Raw genomic sequence first — 16,019 nt, 5'->3', positions numbered from 1 at the left:
CTTTTTTTTTTGGGGGGGGTGTCCCGTTTCCTTTCCACCTCCTTCCACCTTCCCAGAAAACACGATTAAAAGAGGCACGTGACACTATGCCTCTGAGCAAAGTTTAGCCTGCAGGTTCAGAGAGTCTGAATGGAACTTCCCCTGTCCTTTTCTTCCTCCCCCCGCCCCACCCCCCCGTCCTCTTTCCCTTCCTCCTCTCCTCTCCCCCCTCCCCCCGCGAATAAATCTTGGAATTTGAGAACATTTGAAAATCCTGAGAGTAGCCCCTCGCTACCTCCTCTTGTGGGATATGGGAATAACTTTTTTTTTCTTTTAAAGATGGAAATCCCAAAGATGGTGGGAGGGGGTATGTACTGTGGATAGAGGGTATTGCGCAAAGTAAAGCTAAAGGAAAATCTAGGTGCAGGAGGAGTCAGTGTCTCGGGCAGTAAAGTGATTAGGAGGTGGGTAACTGCCTTGGGAGCGAGGAATAAATACAAGAAGTTAGATGCCGGGGCTTTTAGAACCCGAGGCAGGAGAGGATTTAGTGCGAGAGCGGAGGAAGGGATTCTAATCTTAGAGCATCCGCGTCTTACGGCAGCACCCCTCCCCCACCTTCCCCTCTCACTCCAATGTTCCATTCACAAGTTTCTGGCCTAGAGGCCCCTCCCGGTTCCTCCCGGCCTAGGGCGCAGTTTCCTCTGCTGCAATTGGTGAGCTGCAACAAAGCCTTAGCAACCGGCTCCTAGTGACCCGATTGGGCGCCTGGTAACTACTCGGGCGTGGGGCTGGGGTGGGGGGGGTGGAGATAGGAGAGGGGCGGCCTCTTTAAGGGATGGCCGCGGAGCGGTGAAAGTGGAGGAAGGGGGGGGAGGGCGGGGAGGTAGGTCTGGGGGTGGACCTAGAGGAGGAGGAGGAGAAGGAGGAGGAGGAGCAGGAGGAAGAAGAAGAAGACGAAGAAGAAGAAGAGAAGAAGCAGAGGGAGCAGCAGCAGAAACAGAAGCAGGAGAACGGGCTGAAGGCAGAGGAGGAGCAGCGGCTGCCAGTCGGGCAGGCACCCAGGCGCCTGCCTGCTTGCAGCACAAGTAGCCACGGGCGCGATCGGGGCCAGTAGTCTCCTCCTCCATGATCACTTTGGGGGCCGGGAGCAGACTTTGCCCGGACGTGAGAGCTGGTCTGCGTATCTTAAGGCGCGGCGGCGGCGGAGCGGGGTCGGGCGCGGAGCAGCGGCGGCCGGGGGAGTGTGCGCCCCGCGCAGGCAGGGCTCGAGCTCGGGCTCCCCTCGGAATGTCCCCGGGGCGCCCCGCGCGCTGACCCCCCAGCAGCCTCCGCCTTCTGCTCCCGCTCCCGCCGCCGCCGTAGCCCCCGCCGCCGCTTTTCTCTCCGCCTGGCTTCGCGCTCGAAGCCCCGAGCTCTTTGGCCCTGGGGAAGAAGGGAACTCCCGGGGGGTGGGTGAAACCAGGCACCATCAAGCCCGCTGGAGCACGGTTCATGCTTAAGATGGCAGCGGACGCCGGAGACCTAATCGGGGCTTCTGAGTTCTTGAAAGGTGAGGGGCAGCCCCCCGGACTCCCGCCCCGTCCCTTCCATCCCATCCACTACCTGTCCCGTCCAGCATCGTCTGGTCCTGTCCGGGCCACGCCGCTTCTCAGTCAAGGGGGCTTCTCCGTACCTCTCCGGGGACCCCCTGCCTCTTCCGGCTTCTGGTCCTTCCCCGCCTCCCGGTCTTGGTCTGAGCCCATCTCCCTGCAGCAGCTGTACGCCCCGCCGGCCCTCTCTGGGAATTCTTACACACGAGGTGGGGGGGGGGCTGCCCCCCTCCTCCCGCTTTCCTCCCCATCCTTCGGATCTCTCTATTCTTTTGGACCCCACCCCCTCCCCAAACCACACCTCTTTGTCTCCCCTTCCCACCCCTTTTTCATAGCGCTCCCCTTGGGAGCCTCTAGGTCTAGAGCGGCCCTGGAGCAAAAATTGTTTCTTTTGTTGTATCCCCAACTCCCTTTAATTGGGCCGAAGGAGAGGAGAGGCGATCCGAGTTCCTCCCCTTCTCTCGGTCTCTGCATCTCCTGTCTCCCTTCACTGAAGGTATTCTCCCATTTCTGACGCTAGCACCAAGAGACCAGTTTGAGACGATAATTCCACGTGTTTTTGTTTTATTTTTTAATTTCTTGGGTGGTGGTGTGAGGATGTCTTTAAATCCGAGAAACGATGATTGTTTTGGTTGTGTTATCTGCACCCTTTGCTGCTTGGCTCTCACCCCTCATAGACTCAGCCACTGAGTGGACAACAGGGCACTGGCTTCAGGTTTCAGCTCTAATGCTTACCACATCACATAGTCTTCCAAAGCCTCGGTTTCCTCGTCTGTAAAATGAAAGGGTTAAGAAGCTAGATGGCCCCTGAGGTTGCTCTGCATCTGTGATCCCACTTCTGATATATTTTCTCCTGTCTTTTAAACTTGTCTTTCAGATCGCTTATATTTTGCTACTTTAAGGAATAGACCAAAAAGCACAATAAATACCCACTATTTCTCCACCGATGAGGAGCTGGTCTATGAAAAGTAAGTTTCTGTTTTGTTTTGCTTTTTTCCCAGTTTTCTTTGGGAAAATGTTTTGCTACTCTGTGGCAGTTTCTGAGACTTTTAACTCCATCCCCCCCCACCCCCAGGGGATAAGAGTGTAAATAAGAGAAAATCATCATTCCAGCACTGTTTTTAAGGCTTAGGTTGTGATGCAACGTATTTATTGTAGTATTCTGTTTGAGGCGATCAGCAGTTCACCTCGGTAGACGTGGGTGTTGCTACTGTAGGGAATGTTTGCAAAATTTGAGAGTAACAGCTTCTTGGTTATATGGGTGGCTGTTTTGGAAAATAAAAATGACTCTAGAGCACACCCACGTGAAAAGTCTAGAGAGAGACTGGCAATTTACAAGGCATGATAATTGACCTCTTAGTCACCAAGTATTTATGGAGCACCCACAGTGTGCATAGCAATGCCCTAGACTGAGACTTTAGAGCTTTGCAGACTTGAGCATAGCTTGGGCCATATCTAAGAATGGTTTTGTCCTTAAATGCCCAATGAATGGAGCACATTAGATGAAAGTTGGATCCAAGAGGCTAAGTGGTCGTATATCCAGTTGAGTGTTAGGGGTTTTGTGGTAAATTGTTTCATATTGATTAGGAAATATGGATCCTAAGTGACATGAATACTGTTGTCTGCAACTTAAATACTATGAAGATCCTGGCTGTTAGAAATAACTTAGAAGGAAGTTGGATTTTGCTCTATGCAAATGTAAGCAAGGTTAGGGATTAAGTATCTTTTGGTCTTTTAGAATGAAATAGAAAATGTTTATCTCCTCTGGTTTTTCAATTTGGACAGGGAGATTTAAAGCACCATTTAACATATTCAACAAATAAATTTTAAACAGACAGGTTTTGTGTGTTTTGGCCAATTAAGGAAAAGAAAGAGGTGCTTTTTCTCGGTGTGGTGAGGTTTTTTGGGGAGGAATAGAGAAGGAATTATGAGGAAGGTTCTGAAGATGGTGTCATCTCCCATAAATTTCACCTGTCTTGTTGTTGATTTGGTTGTAGTCTTCAGAAGGATGAAGTTTATCATTACTGTCTGGAAAGCTCACAGGCTTTCCAGCAATTGAGTACGAGCTTTAGGAAAATTGTAAGATCCGCAAAGCTGGAAAGGACCTCAGAAAGCATCTAATTCACATCTTATTTTATGGGTGAAGAAACTGAAGGCCAGAGAGTAGTGACTTGACTGGTATCCCATAACTAGTTAATGTCAGAATAGGGGCATGTCTCTTGACTCAAGAGTATAGTGTATTTTTTACTGTAACACCTGGCTTCTTCCCAAATCATCGATCAGCACTGAATGGAATATTAGGATCATAGATTTAAGAGCTGGAAGGTACTTGAGGCCATCTAGGCCATCCTTCATTTCCCCCTTCTTCCCCCCCCCCCCATTTTGTGGATGAGGAAATTGAGGGGCACATTTCAGTGATTTGCTCAGGGTCACATAACTGGTAATTGTCTAAGGTAGGATTTGAACCCAGGTCTTCCAGGTACTGAAGTATGCTATCTACTACTCCATGGTCGATTAGGGGGATCACCTTCCTCCATTCATATTACTTGTTTTGATTGATACAAAGGTAGTTCCTTACTGTTTGTAAGAATGACATCTGTCTTTTCCTTGAAGGGTGTGTGTGTGTGTGTGTGTGTGTGTGTGTGTGTGTGTGTGGCACGTGCCCTTCTCCAGGAGAGTGGGAGTATGATGAGCACCCTGTGGCAGGTTGACTCCCTAAAGCTCTGAGAACCATGGGTCCATCATGATGTACCTGTTGGGGAGGCCAAATGTAAAGGGAGCAGGTCAGGAATAAAGAAGTGTGTTTCGCTAATGTGAAAACATAAACTTTCAAAGTAGACTGATGAAGCGGAGTGAGTTTTCCTATTTTAAAATAAATATTTTCAATTTATGAAAGGATTGACTCTAGGGTTTCTTTAAATAAGGAGCTCCCCTACTCCATTTAAGATCAAGGTACAACTATAATGATTTAGAATACCACAATTACAGGTTTGCTTAAGAAATCGAGGATACACACTTTCATCTTACCTCTTTGTTTTGTTATTGTGACTAAGACTTTACATTTATATGGTACTTTGTACTTTATTGAGTGCTTTCCACCTAACCATGCAAAATAGCAGTATTCATTTTATTGAAGATGAAACTGAAGGCCAGAGTGGTTAAACAGCTGACTCACTATCATATTGATAGTGTCAGGGTCAAAGCCTTAATTCATACTCAGATTTTCCAACTCCAAGTCCAATGTTCTTTTCCCTCTGGTACTCTGGTAGAGTCAGCTTAGTATAGCACATACCAGAGGTGTCAAAGATGCAGGCCTGAACCTGATTCAGATGTAATTGGGAAATATGTAACAAAATAAATAAAAATACAATACAACAAAAATAATATTATATAGTAAAATGGTCAATATTAGGCCTGCAGGGACCCTTGTTTACAAGGATTAGTGGACCCAGTTTCTATTGGACACCACTTTTGTAGATGATAAAGGACTGGCCCATTCAAGTCCTACTTTACACACACATGTGCTGGCGCACACACACACACACACACACACACGTTTTGTGACTGGGCAAATTACTTAATGTCTCTGTGCCCAAGGCCAGTCTCTTAAGTGACATATGACTAATTTCATAGGATTAGAAGTCAGAAGTCACCTAAATTACAAATTAGTTGCCAGTTTGCATGGGCAGAGGGAATTCACTATACTAATTAAATCAATCAGTAAGGGTATATTAAGAGCTTATGATTATATCTTTGCATTAAGTGATGGGGATACAAAGCTAAAAAAGGAAACAGTCCCTGCCATCAGGGAGCTTATGTTCTGTTGGGGGAGGAGATAAATTAGTACAAGGAAATGATAAGGGGGGATCCTTGAAGCTGAGGGGATCAGGAATGGCCTCATGTTGAATATGGTGGGTGTGCTGAGTTTTGAAGGGAATGAAGGCTTCAAAAGGTGGTTAGGCAGGGGTGCATTCCAGGCAAGCAGGGATAACCCGTACAAAGGAGATGAGATATTCTTTAGAAAGGTCAATTTGGCTAGACTGTAAATTAGTGAAGGGCAGCAGTGTAGAATAAGCTTGGAAAATGTAGGCTGGAGTCAAGGTGTAAAGGGCTTTGAAAATACCAGACAAAAGAGTTTGTATTTGATCATAGAAGTAATAGAGAACCACTGAAGTTTATCGAGCAGGGAGTGGACATTGGTCAGCCTGTAGAATCTCACTTTAGCAGTTGTGTGGTAATTAGATTGAAGAGGGGCTAGACTTGAGGTAGGGAGGCAGTTAGGAGGCTTTAGAGCTTGAATGATGGACGTGTGAATGGAGACAAATTGCAGAACCAAAAATTCTAGTAAGCAAAGACAGTCTTATTATAGATTTTGGACTGGCCAAAATCTGCTTGCTTGACATTTGTCTTAAAAAGAAAAAACCCAAACCAAGCCAAATCAGAAATGAATTCTAGAGGTATCCTGTTTGTATGTCAATTCAGGTACTTCATTGGATTCTTTTTATTCTAATCTAAATGTATAGTGTTGAGAATGGTCAGTTACCAAAGTTACTTTATTAAGCTGTCTCATCACATAGGCTTTGCTAAGTATGTTGCCATTTCTTAGAGACTGGTGAGTGTGGTCCTCCATTAAAGAAATGAGCTTATCACCAAGTCATAAGCTTCTATATTGGTTAGGGAGAAAGGATTTCTGTAACAGTCATTTTTTTTCTATCTGTTATCTTAAAGCTGATTTCTCCCTGATTATTTGTTTTTTAGGAGCCCTGGGGTCTTAGTTCTTGAGGAGTGTTGGAGTCCTGATTGGAATATAATAGTCCTTGATGTAGAAAATAGCTGTAGGTATTTCAGTGTGAATTTAAAAAAAAATGCATGTGGTCCAAGAGAGATGGGATCTTGGACCTTCATTTTGTAGATGAGGCAGTGAGTCAAAGAAGCTAAAATAACTGTCTTAGTACTTGCTTGACACTTGTCTTTAAAAAATAAAAGTTTTCTTCCATTGCTATAAATCCAACACACAGTGATATCTAACAAGATTTAGGGGAAAATAACTTCTAGCTTTTATTGATATGTTAGGGGAGAGGTTAGCTATAAGAAAAATCAGATTATTAATTGAATGTACTTCTGGTAGGGACCTTGGTATTTTCTGATATTGCTCATGAGTACTATGTAGTTTGGTTAATTCACTGCCAGAAACATTTGTCAGATATCCACTGTATTTTTGTGACTGATTACTACTGTGACTCCTGTTTAATTTTTATTTTTGGGCTTAGGAATTGAAGACTGATTATTAAGTGGTATCTTGTTAAATGAAGGGACTGTGTATTTGTTCTGTAGTTGGATAACTAGCATACTAAATAGTGATTGACACGTTATTTTAAAGCTTTGTCATTTTTGTGTGAAATCCTTCTCTTAGTGTTCTTTTGTGGCTATAAATCCAACATCCAGTGGTGTTTAACAAGCTTTAAGGGAAAATACTTCTAGCTTTTATTGATATGTTAGAGGAGAAGTGTTATCTATAAATAAGGTCAAATTATTATTAATTAAGTGACTTTTAAATTTATGTATTATGTTTGGTGATAATAAGAGGAGGCAGGGGGTGGTGCAGAGAGTGTTGAAATTGGAGTCATGACCCTTGGGTTTGAAGCCTGCCTCTGACACTGGCTTGTGACATGGACGCATCCCTTTAATCTCTCTTTACTGTAGCTTCCTAATCTGTAAAAGGAGATGGCAGTACATATTCCACCTACTCACAGGGTCAAGGTAAGGGAGGAATCCTCTTTGTGAACCTTAAAAGATAGACATAGGAACCAGGCCTGTGATTTTACTGGTCCAGGGAACTCCCAGGTGAAGAAACTCCCTCTGTCAAGGCAATCCTACCTTCTCTACAACTGATTCCAAGGCTGATTTTGCTCTCTATTTACTAGTCTGTGCGTGCTGCCTCTCAGACCTTAAATAAGAGCTTCATAAGTATGAGTTTTTGCCAGGAAGAGTTGTGGCTTAGAGTGTTGGCCTTGGAGTCACGAAGAACTGTAGAGTGTTGGCCTTGGAGTCACGAAGAACTGAGTTCAGCTCCTACTTCTTCTTTTTAAGATCCATTTATTTATTTATTTTTAATTTTCAACATTCACTTCCATAAGATTTTGAGTTCTAAATTTTCCCTCCCTCCTTCCCTTTCTCCCTCCCCAAGATGGTGTGCAATCTGATATGCATTCATATATATTCATATTAAACATATTTTTATATTAGTCACGTTGTAAAGAAGAATTAGAACCGATGGGAGAAACCGTGAGAAAGAAGAAAAAAAAAGAGACAGAGAGAGAGAAAGAGTGAGCAAATAGTATGCTTCGATCTGCATTTGGACTCCATAGTTCTTTTTCTGGATGTGGATATCAGCTCTTACTTCTGACCTGGCCTGACTCTGCCATTCCTGGGCAAGTCATTTAACCCTTGAGGGCTCCAAGTCTCTTAATTCTATGATTACTGCTGGCTTCACACCAGAGTTCCTTAGACTAATGAAATCACAGGTCCATTGCCTCATCTCTGAGACCCCCCCCCCCCATATTGTTATCTGTCTTATACATGATGATGCTGGTTTTGGCTTTAATGCCACTTGGGACTCTAAAGGAAGGGATCTTGGGAGAGTTCCAACCTTAGGGAGAACTTTTCTCTTACCTTTGAACTGGCCATACTTCTGGGTCTCAGCTGTTAACCTCTTTTTTTTTTCTTGCTATATTAACAACTTTTACAGTCTTACTGCCATGCCGAAGTCCTTCCTGCTTTTAGACTCCTCCCTTAGTGCTCACTACCACAGGCCAACACCACCACTTCCTGTGTGGAGTATGAAACAAATCTGCAAAGCTCTTGAAAGGGCAAAGAATTCCTGTAGATTCTAGCTGTGATCCTGTAAAAATCCTGGCTGGCATATACATGCCTAGATAACGTCTCTATCTTATGACAGAGACTGTGTATTATCTTCCATCATGGGTCCTCACGCATAGGTGGTGCTTATTACATTTGTGATGAGTGAGGGAGTGAAAGAAAGAAAAGCTGGATTCCTGTTTAAGGTACAACCTTAGGAATTTAACTCTTTAAAAAATTAGGATTGAGATAAAACTAAAAGAGATCGCTAATAAGAATGACAAAATTGGGATCCTGGCTGGCATGATGGGCTAAGTTTTAAGAAGATTTCATTTAATAGGGTTATGTCAAGCCCAACAGGGATTCCAGAAATCTGTTGCCCAAATAGCAGGTGGGGTGTGGGGGTGATGGAGAAGGACATGGCTACAGAGCAGTTTATGTGGGAAAAAATGACAACCACCACCAAAACCACAACAAATCCAAATTAACCCCCCAAATAATAATTTCTATTATAAACATTTAAATTAACTACAAAGGACCTATGAAGGAAGATATCATCTGTATCCAGAGAAATAGAATAGATAAAAAAGTATGTATAGAATGATTTTATTTACACACACACACACACACACACACACAGATTTATATACATATTTTTGTCTATTGGTAGCCATCTCTGGGGGGAGAGAAGAAAAACAAAAAGAAAGTTGTATAACTTTTATTATATATTTGAAAAGAATAGCAGGTTGTACGTAATATATTTGCAGTTTCATGTGTAATCATCTTTTTTATTCTACTATGTTATGGAAATGCTTGTTTTATTTGATAAATTAAAAATAAAATAATTAAAATAAAATTTAAACAAGAAAAAACAAAACCAGACCCCAAACTCTTGGGAGTTTTAATGACTTGAAAGCTCCCTAGTGTAGCATGATAGGCAAAAAAGGAATGTTATCTGAGGCCACTTTGATAGAACTATTAGAGTGTCTACAGTTGGAGGGGAGGGGAGAGGAATTGATGGTCCCCTGTACTTTACCTAGGTCAGAATACATCTGGGGTGTTGTGTTCTGTTCAGTGCAACATTTTAAGCTGGAGTGTGTTAAAGAGGAGGGCAGCCAGGAGCAATTAAAATAATTGTTCCTGTGCCATCAACTCCTTTGGCAGGCTGGGGAAGCCTAAGGATCCTTTCTCAGAAAAATACTTTTAAATTCATAACATAAAATAAATAGAATTACAAAGGAAACCAATTACATTGATATACTCTTGTCAGTAATAACAACAACAAAACCAAACCAATTCCACAGATCCCAGGTTAAGAATGCTTGGATTAAAGAGATTGGTTGTGTTGCTTAATTTAGAGAAAAAGAAGCCTTAGGAAATGTGTAATCACTGACTTCAAATAGATGAAGATCTGTCATACGGAAGCGAGATTAGACTTGTGTTCCTTGGCCCCAGTGCTGATTTGAGAGTGGCAAATTGAGGCTCCATGTGAGAAGAAACTCCCTAATCGTTAGAACTCTTGGAAGGTAGAACAGGCTATCCCAGAAGGCAGCAGACTCTGCCTCACCAGAGGTCTTAAAGTAGAAGTTGAATGACCCCTCCTTTGAGGATGCCCTAGAGGGGATTCCCTTTCAGGTACAAATTAGATTTGCTGACCCAGAGGGACATCTAGATTTTGTGGTCCTTATTTTTTTCTTTGTGAGTTTTTTTATAAGTCTTTACCTTTTTTTCATGCACATACGTCATATTCCCCACTAAATTGTAAGATTCTTTTTAAAAATTAATTTATTTTTAGTTTTCAACGTTCACTTTTATGAGATTTTGAGTTCTAAATCCTCCCCCCCATTCATCCTCCCTAAGATGGCATGCAATCTGATATAGGCTATGCATGTATGATCATATTAAACATATTTTCACATTATTCATGTTTTAAGAATCAGAACCAAAGGGAAAAACCATGAAAAAGAAAACACAAAAAACAACAACAAAAAAGAGAAAATATTATGCTTGGATCTGCATTCAGACTCCATAGTTATTTCTCTAGATGTGGATAGCATTTTCCATCATGAGTCTTTTGGAACTGTCTTAGATTATTGCATTGCTCAGAAGAGTTAAGTCTAACAGAGTCAGTCATCTCACAGTGTAGCTGTTACAGTGTACAGTGTTCTCCTGGTTTTGCTCACTTCACTCCGAATCAGTTAATGCAAGTCTTTCCAGTCTCACCATTTCCTATGGAATGATAGTATTCCATTACATTCACACACCACTACTTGTTCATGGGCAGTTGATGGGCATCCCCCCACTTTTCAATTCTCTGTCACTACAAAAAGAGCTTCTGTAAATATTTTTGTACATGTGGGTCCTTTTCCCTTTTCTATGATCTCTTTGGGATACAGACCTAGTAGTATTGTTGGATCAAAGGGTATGCACAGTTTTATAGCCCTTTGGGCAGAGTTCCAAATTGTTCTCCAGAATGATTGGACCAGTTCACAACTTCAACTTCACCACAATGCATTAGTGTTCCAATCTTCCCACGTCTTCTCCAAAATTTATCATTTTCTTGTTTTGTCATATTAGCCAATCTGATAGGTGTGAGGTGGTACCTCAAAGTTGTTTTAATTTGCATTTCTCTAGTCAGTAGTCATTTAGAGCATTTTTTATATGACTACAGATAACTTAAATTTCTTTATCTAAAAACTGCTTGTTCATATCTTTTGACCATTTAACAATTGGTGAATGATAAATTGTAAAATTCTTGAGGACAAGGACACTTCATTAGCTTTTTTCTTTTTTCCTGTGTCTTCTGCATCTACCCATTGGGGGAAACTTATAGTTGGCAATTGATGCATGTTGAATGTGGGAACCACAGTTCTAATGGGGGTGAGGAATAGGAAAAGCCGTGGATGAGGATCCAGGAGACTTAGTCCCTGGGTTCTAGTTCCTGTTCTGTCACACAAACTATTCATTTTAATAGGAACACTTACTACATGCAAGGTGCTAGACTTAGGAGCTGCCAAACCAAGAGGAAATTAACACAGTTCCTGCTCTTAAAGAGCTTGTGTTCATCTCTTAATAAGAGAATGTGACATATACACTAAGTGTGACATAGGGTAACATGTGACAAGGGTAAAGGAGGCATTTAGACAAAGTACTCTAAGAAAGGGGTAGCTAGGTGGTACAGTGGGTAGAGTGCTGGCCTGGAGTCAATTAGACTCAACTTCCTGAGTTCAAATCCAGCCTCAGACACTCACTAATTCTGTGATCTTGGGCAAGTCACTTCACCCTGTTTGCCTCAGTTTCTCATCTGTAAAATGAGCTGGAGAAGGAAATGGCAAACCACTCCAGCATCTTTGCCAAGAAAATTCCAAATGGGGTCACGGAGAGTCATATATTACCGAAAACTAAACAACAATAAAACTCTAAGATGGGGAGGGAAACCTTGGGCCTTGAGGCCACATGTGGCCCTCTAGGTCCTCAAGTTTGGCCCTTTGACTGAAGCCAAACTTCACAGAACAAACCCCTTAATAAAAGGATTCATTCTGTGAAACTTGACACTCATGACCTAAAGGCCACATGCGGCCCAGAGGCCACAGGTTCCCCACCCCTGCTCTAAGAAAACCTCATTGTCAAAGTACTGTAAGAAAACCTTGAGCAGTCGGTTCAAAGGTAAGAGAAAAGTTCTCTCCACTTTTGGAACTCTGTCACAAGATCCCTTCCTTTGGGAAGATCTCAAATGCCCTTAGAGGCAAACCATCACTGGTGTCATCATCGAATGAGAAGAAGACCTTCGTGGTCCCTTCCAGCCCTAAATCTTTGATCTTTTAACTTTGACATGGGAGAGATCATTTTGAGCTGGGGAGATCATGGGGGATTCTATTTCGGAGGGTGGTACCTAAGTGGGGCCTTGAAGGAAGAGAGGGCAGCATGGTACCGTGTGGAGAGCACTGGGTCTGGAGGTAAGAGACCTAAGTTTGGCCCTGACTCTCTGCTGCTTTCTTCCTAGCAAAGTTCTAGAACTTCTTTTGAATATCTTTTTCCTCATCTCCAAAGTGGGGGTTGGACTAGATGGCCCCTCCAGGTTCAAATCTATTATCATATTAAGATTTCAGCAGGTAGAGATGTGAATGGATTGTATTCCAGATTTGCGGCATGGGGAACGATCTGTGTGACTGCAGGGAAGTAGGGGAGTGGGGAGTGCAGGATGAGGTCTGGGAGCAGCTGGTTGTCCCATTTGATTGAAATGTGGTATGCTTGAAGGGTTGTGTCTGAAGTAGGGTTGGGGCCAGACCAGACTAGGGAATGCCAGGTGTAGGATTTTAAATTTTGTATTACAAGAGGTAGGAAACCATTGAAAGTTTTCGAATTAAGGGAGTAACATGGTCAGGCTGATTCATTTGTCAGCTGTATATGAAGACTGGATTGTAGAGAGGAGAGATTAGAGTTAGGGAAAATGTGTAAGAGGCTGTTAACCTTAGTCTAGGGGAGTGATAATGATCTGGCCCAGGCAAGTCAGCATTGATGAAGCACCTACTGTGTGCCAGGCACCATGCTAAGCACTGAAGATACAAAGAAAGAGAAAAACCAGTCCCTGCTTTCACAGAGCTCAAGGTCTATTTTGGAAGAAAACACAGAAATATCTTTGTATAAGCAGGAGATATGCAGGATAAATTGGAGATAATCACACAAAGTAGCATCATGGGAAATTGGGAAAGGCTTCGTGTAGAAGATGGGATTTTAGCTGGGATTCAGAGGAAGCCAGGGAGGCCAGGAGGTGGAGATGAGGAAGGAGAGCATCCTGGACATGGAGATCAGCTAAAGAAATGCAAACTGGAGAAGAGGAGTCTTACACAGTAGTGGCAGTGTGAATGGAGAGTAGAAGGAGGAAGCAAGAAATAATATAGAGGCAGATTCTACAGTACTTGGAAGGAAAGGAACAAGCATTTATTAAGCACGTACTATGTGCTAAGCATAGTGCTAAATGCTTTATAAATATTATCTCATTTGATCCTCAGAATAACCCTGGGAGGTAGGTGCTAAGATCACCCCCATTTTCAGTTGAAGAAACTGGGCTTAAATGACTTGCCCCAGGGTCACACAGTAAGTATTTGAGGCCATATGAACTCAGGTGTTCCTGACTGAAGTCCCAGCACTTTATCTACCTGGCTGCCTCTGGCAGTTAAGTGGATGAGGGAGGTTGGATGATGAAAAGGAAAGATTCAAAGATGACTCTGAGATTTTAAGACTGGGTGACAGATTTTTTGGGAGGTGGTTCAGTGAAAAGGACATTGAGTATGGGACTAAAGGATGTAGGTTAGAATCATGACTCAGCTTCTTAGTATCTCTGTGTCTTTGAGCAAGACCTTTAAACTTCAGTTTGGTTGGTTTCAGTTTCTTCATCTGTAAAACGAGAGGGTTGAACTACACAACATTGATGTTCCCTTTCCGCTCTGAATATATGATCCTATGATGAACTCGGTTTGGGATATGGTGAGTTTGGATTTTTGTAGGGATGGACATTTGGGATTGATGCTTAGTTGAGAGATTCTGGCTGAATATACAGATTTAGGAGCCATGTGAGTAGATGAAGTAGATGAGAAGAGAGTGAGAGACAGAACTTTGGGGTCACCCATACTTGTATGGGGGTAGGGCTAGGGAACAAGAAGATGAATTTTCAAATGAGACAGAGGAGGAGAACCAGGAAGAGAATGGTATCATGGAAGTCAAGTGAGGTGACAATATCAAGAAAATGATGGTCTTGTCATCAGTATCATATGCTGTACAAATATTAAGGAGCAGCGGGACTGGGAAGAAGTCATTGGATTTATTAGTTAAGATGTCACTGTTGATGAATGGAGGGTAAGGAAGCTAAATTATAGTGGGTTGAGGAAATGAGGAGGTGATTGAATATACTTACTGAAGTTTTTAACAATGAAAGGGAGGAAAGAGTAGCTTTTTTAGGATAGGAGAGACCTAAACATGTTTGATAGTAGAGGGAAAGAAATCAATTGGGAGTCAGAGATTGAAAATGAACAAGACAATATGATGTATGGACCAAGGTCCCTGGAGGAGTCTGGAGGAGATGAGATTAATGGCACATATTGAAGTTAGTCTTGGCAAAGAAGAGTGCAGACTGGAAGGAAGAAGGAGAGGATGAGTGAGATCACAGGTTTTGAGCTGTGCCGTGGAGGAGGGATATGAAGGAGTTCAAGTTAGATGGCCTCCATCTTTTTAGTAAAGGAGTAGGTGGGTTATCTGCCGATAGAGAAAGGATGGGTCAGGAATGGGGTTTGGGTGATAGAAGAAAGTTTGGAACAACTACTTCAGGAAGAGAAAGGTTTGGAATTACTTCTGTGGGAAGTGTGAGATGGAATTATAGGGATGATTACAAAGAGCCAGTCTGTCTTCATCAAGAACAGGTTATGCCAGACTAACCTCATTTCCTGTTTTGACAGTATTATCCTGGTAGGTGAAGGGAATGCTGCGGATATAGTTTATCTAGATTTTCTTAAAGCGTTTGATAGTTTCTCATTATTCTTATGGTGAACATGGAAAGGTAGTACAATGCATTTCAGAACTGGTTGGATGGACAGACTCAAAGATTGAATGTTAATGATTCATCATTAATATGGCAGGAGGTCTCCATTGGAATGTCCCAGGTATCTCTGCTTTGTCCTGTCCTGTTGAACATTTTTATCAATAGATTTCAAATTTGTAGATGACACAAAGCTAGGAGGGATAACTAACAAAGTGTATGACAGTCAGGATCCAAAAGGATCTTGACAAGTGAGATCATTGGGATGAACTGGATGGGGTGAATTTCACTGGGGATAAATATAAGGTCTCATATTTAGGTACCAAAAATAATATAAGGCATGGGAAGTATAGATCGACAGCAGTTCTGGAAAAGATCTGTGGGTTTTAGAGAACCCAAGCTCAATATGAATCAGTGGTGTGTGGCATCCAAAAAAGCCAATTCAATCTTAAACTGCATTAAGAGGGGTAGAGCTTTCAGGAACTGGGGGGTGATAGTCCCACTGTATTCTGCCTTTATTAGAACTCATCTTGAATATTGGGTTCAGTTCTGGGTGCCGTGGATTAAGAAGAGCATTTATGAACTAGAGAAGTGTCCAGGAGAGGGCATCAAGGATGTTGGAAGGCTTTGATTTCATGTCATAGGAGGATCAATTGGAGGAACCTAACATGCAATTTGGAGAAGAGCAGACTTGGGGGGTACATGATTGCTGTCTTCAGCAAGTATCCGAAGGACTGTCTTATCAAGGAGGGACTAGACTTGCTCCATTTGGCCTCAGAGAGTGGAACCAGGACCACTGGGTAGAAGTTCCAGAGAACCAAGCTTAGGCTTGATGTCAGGAAAAGCTTCCTAGCAATTAGAACCATCTAGTAGTGAGATGGGCTATTTCTAGAGGGTGATGGCTTCTTGAACTTGGGAGGTTTTGGGGCAGAGGTTGGATGTCCATGTCCGCTGTAGGGTGTGTTTGTAGTGAGAATTTCTTTTGTGTATGAGTTGGTCTAGATGGCTCCTGAGAATTTCTTCCAGCTCTCAAATCCTGTGATTCTTTGGTTCTTTTGTAT

General features: G+C 42.6%; 1 protein-coding gene across 5 annotated transcripts in view; it reads left to right on the top strand.

Annotated features, from left to right (window-relative positions):
• The first annotated feature begins 894 nt into the window (after window positions 1-894).
• Window positions 895-16,019, top strand: part of CDC14A (cell division cycle 14A) — a 245,106-nt gene continuing 229,981 nt past the window's right edge. For 3 of the 5 annotated variants that reach the window (XM_036768495.1, XM_036768494.1, XM_036768496.1), the window contains exons 1-2: window positions 1,339-1,528; window positions 2,446-2,536. In XM_036768495.1, the coding sequence (XP_036624390.1) occupies window positions 1,471-1,528; window positions 2,446-2,536 (149 nt within the window). In that variant the 5' untranslated portion in view covers window positions 1,339-1,470. Of the gene's footprint in view, window positions 1,529-2,445; window positions 2,537-16,019 lie in introns of all 5 variants that reach the window. The other 2 variants (XM_036768493.1, XM_036768492.1) reach the window with 2 other exon arrangements.

The sequence above is a fragment of the Trichosurus vulpecula genome, chromosome 7 (genome assembly GCF_011100635.1).
Source record: "Trichosurus vulpecula isolate mTriVul1 chromosome 7, mTriVul1.pri, whole genome shotgun sequence".
NCBI lineage: Eukaryota > Metazoa > Chordata > Mammalia > Diprotodontia > Phalangeridae > Trichosurus > Trichosurus vulpecula.
The sequence above is the reverse complement of the archived record's forward strand: the minus strand, read 5'-3'. Positions and strand labels throughout refer to the sequence as shown.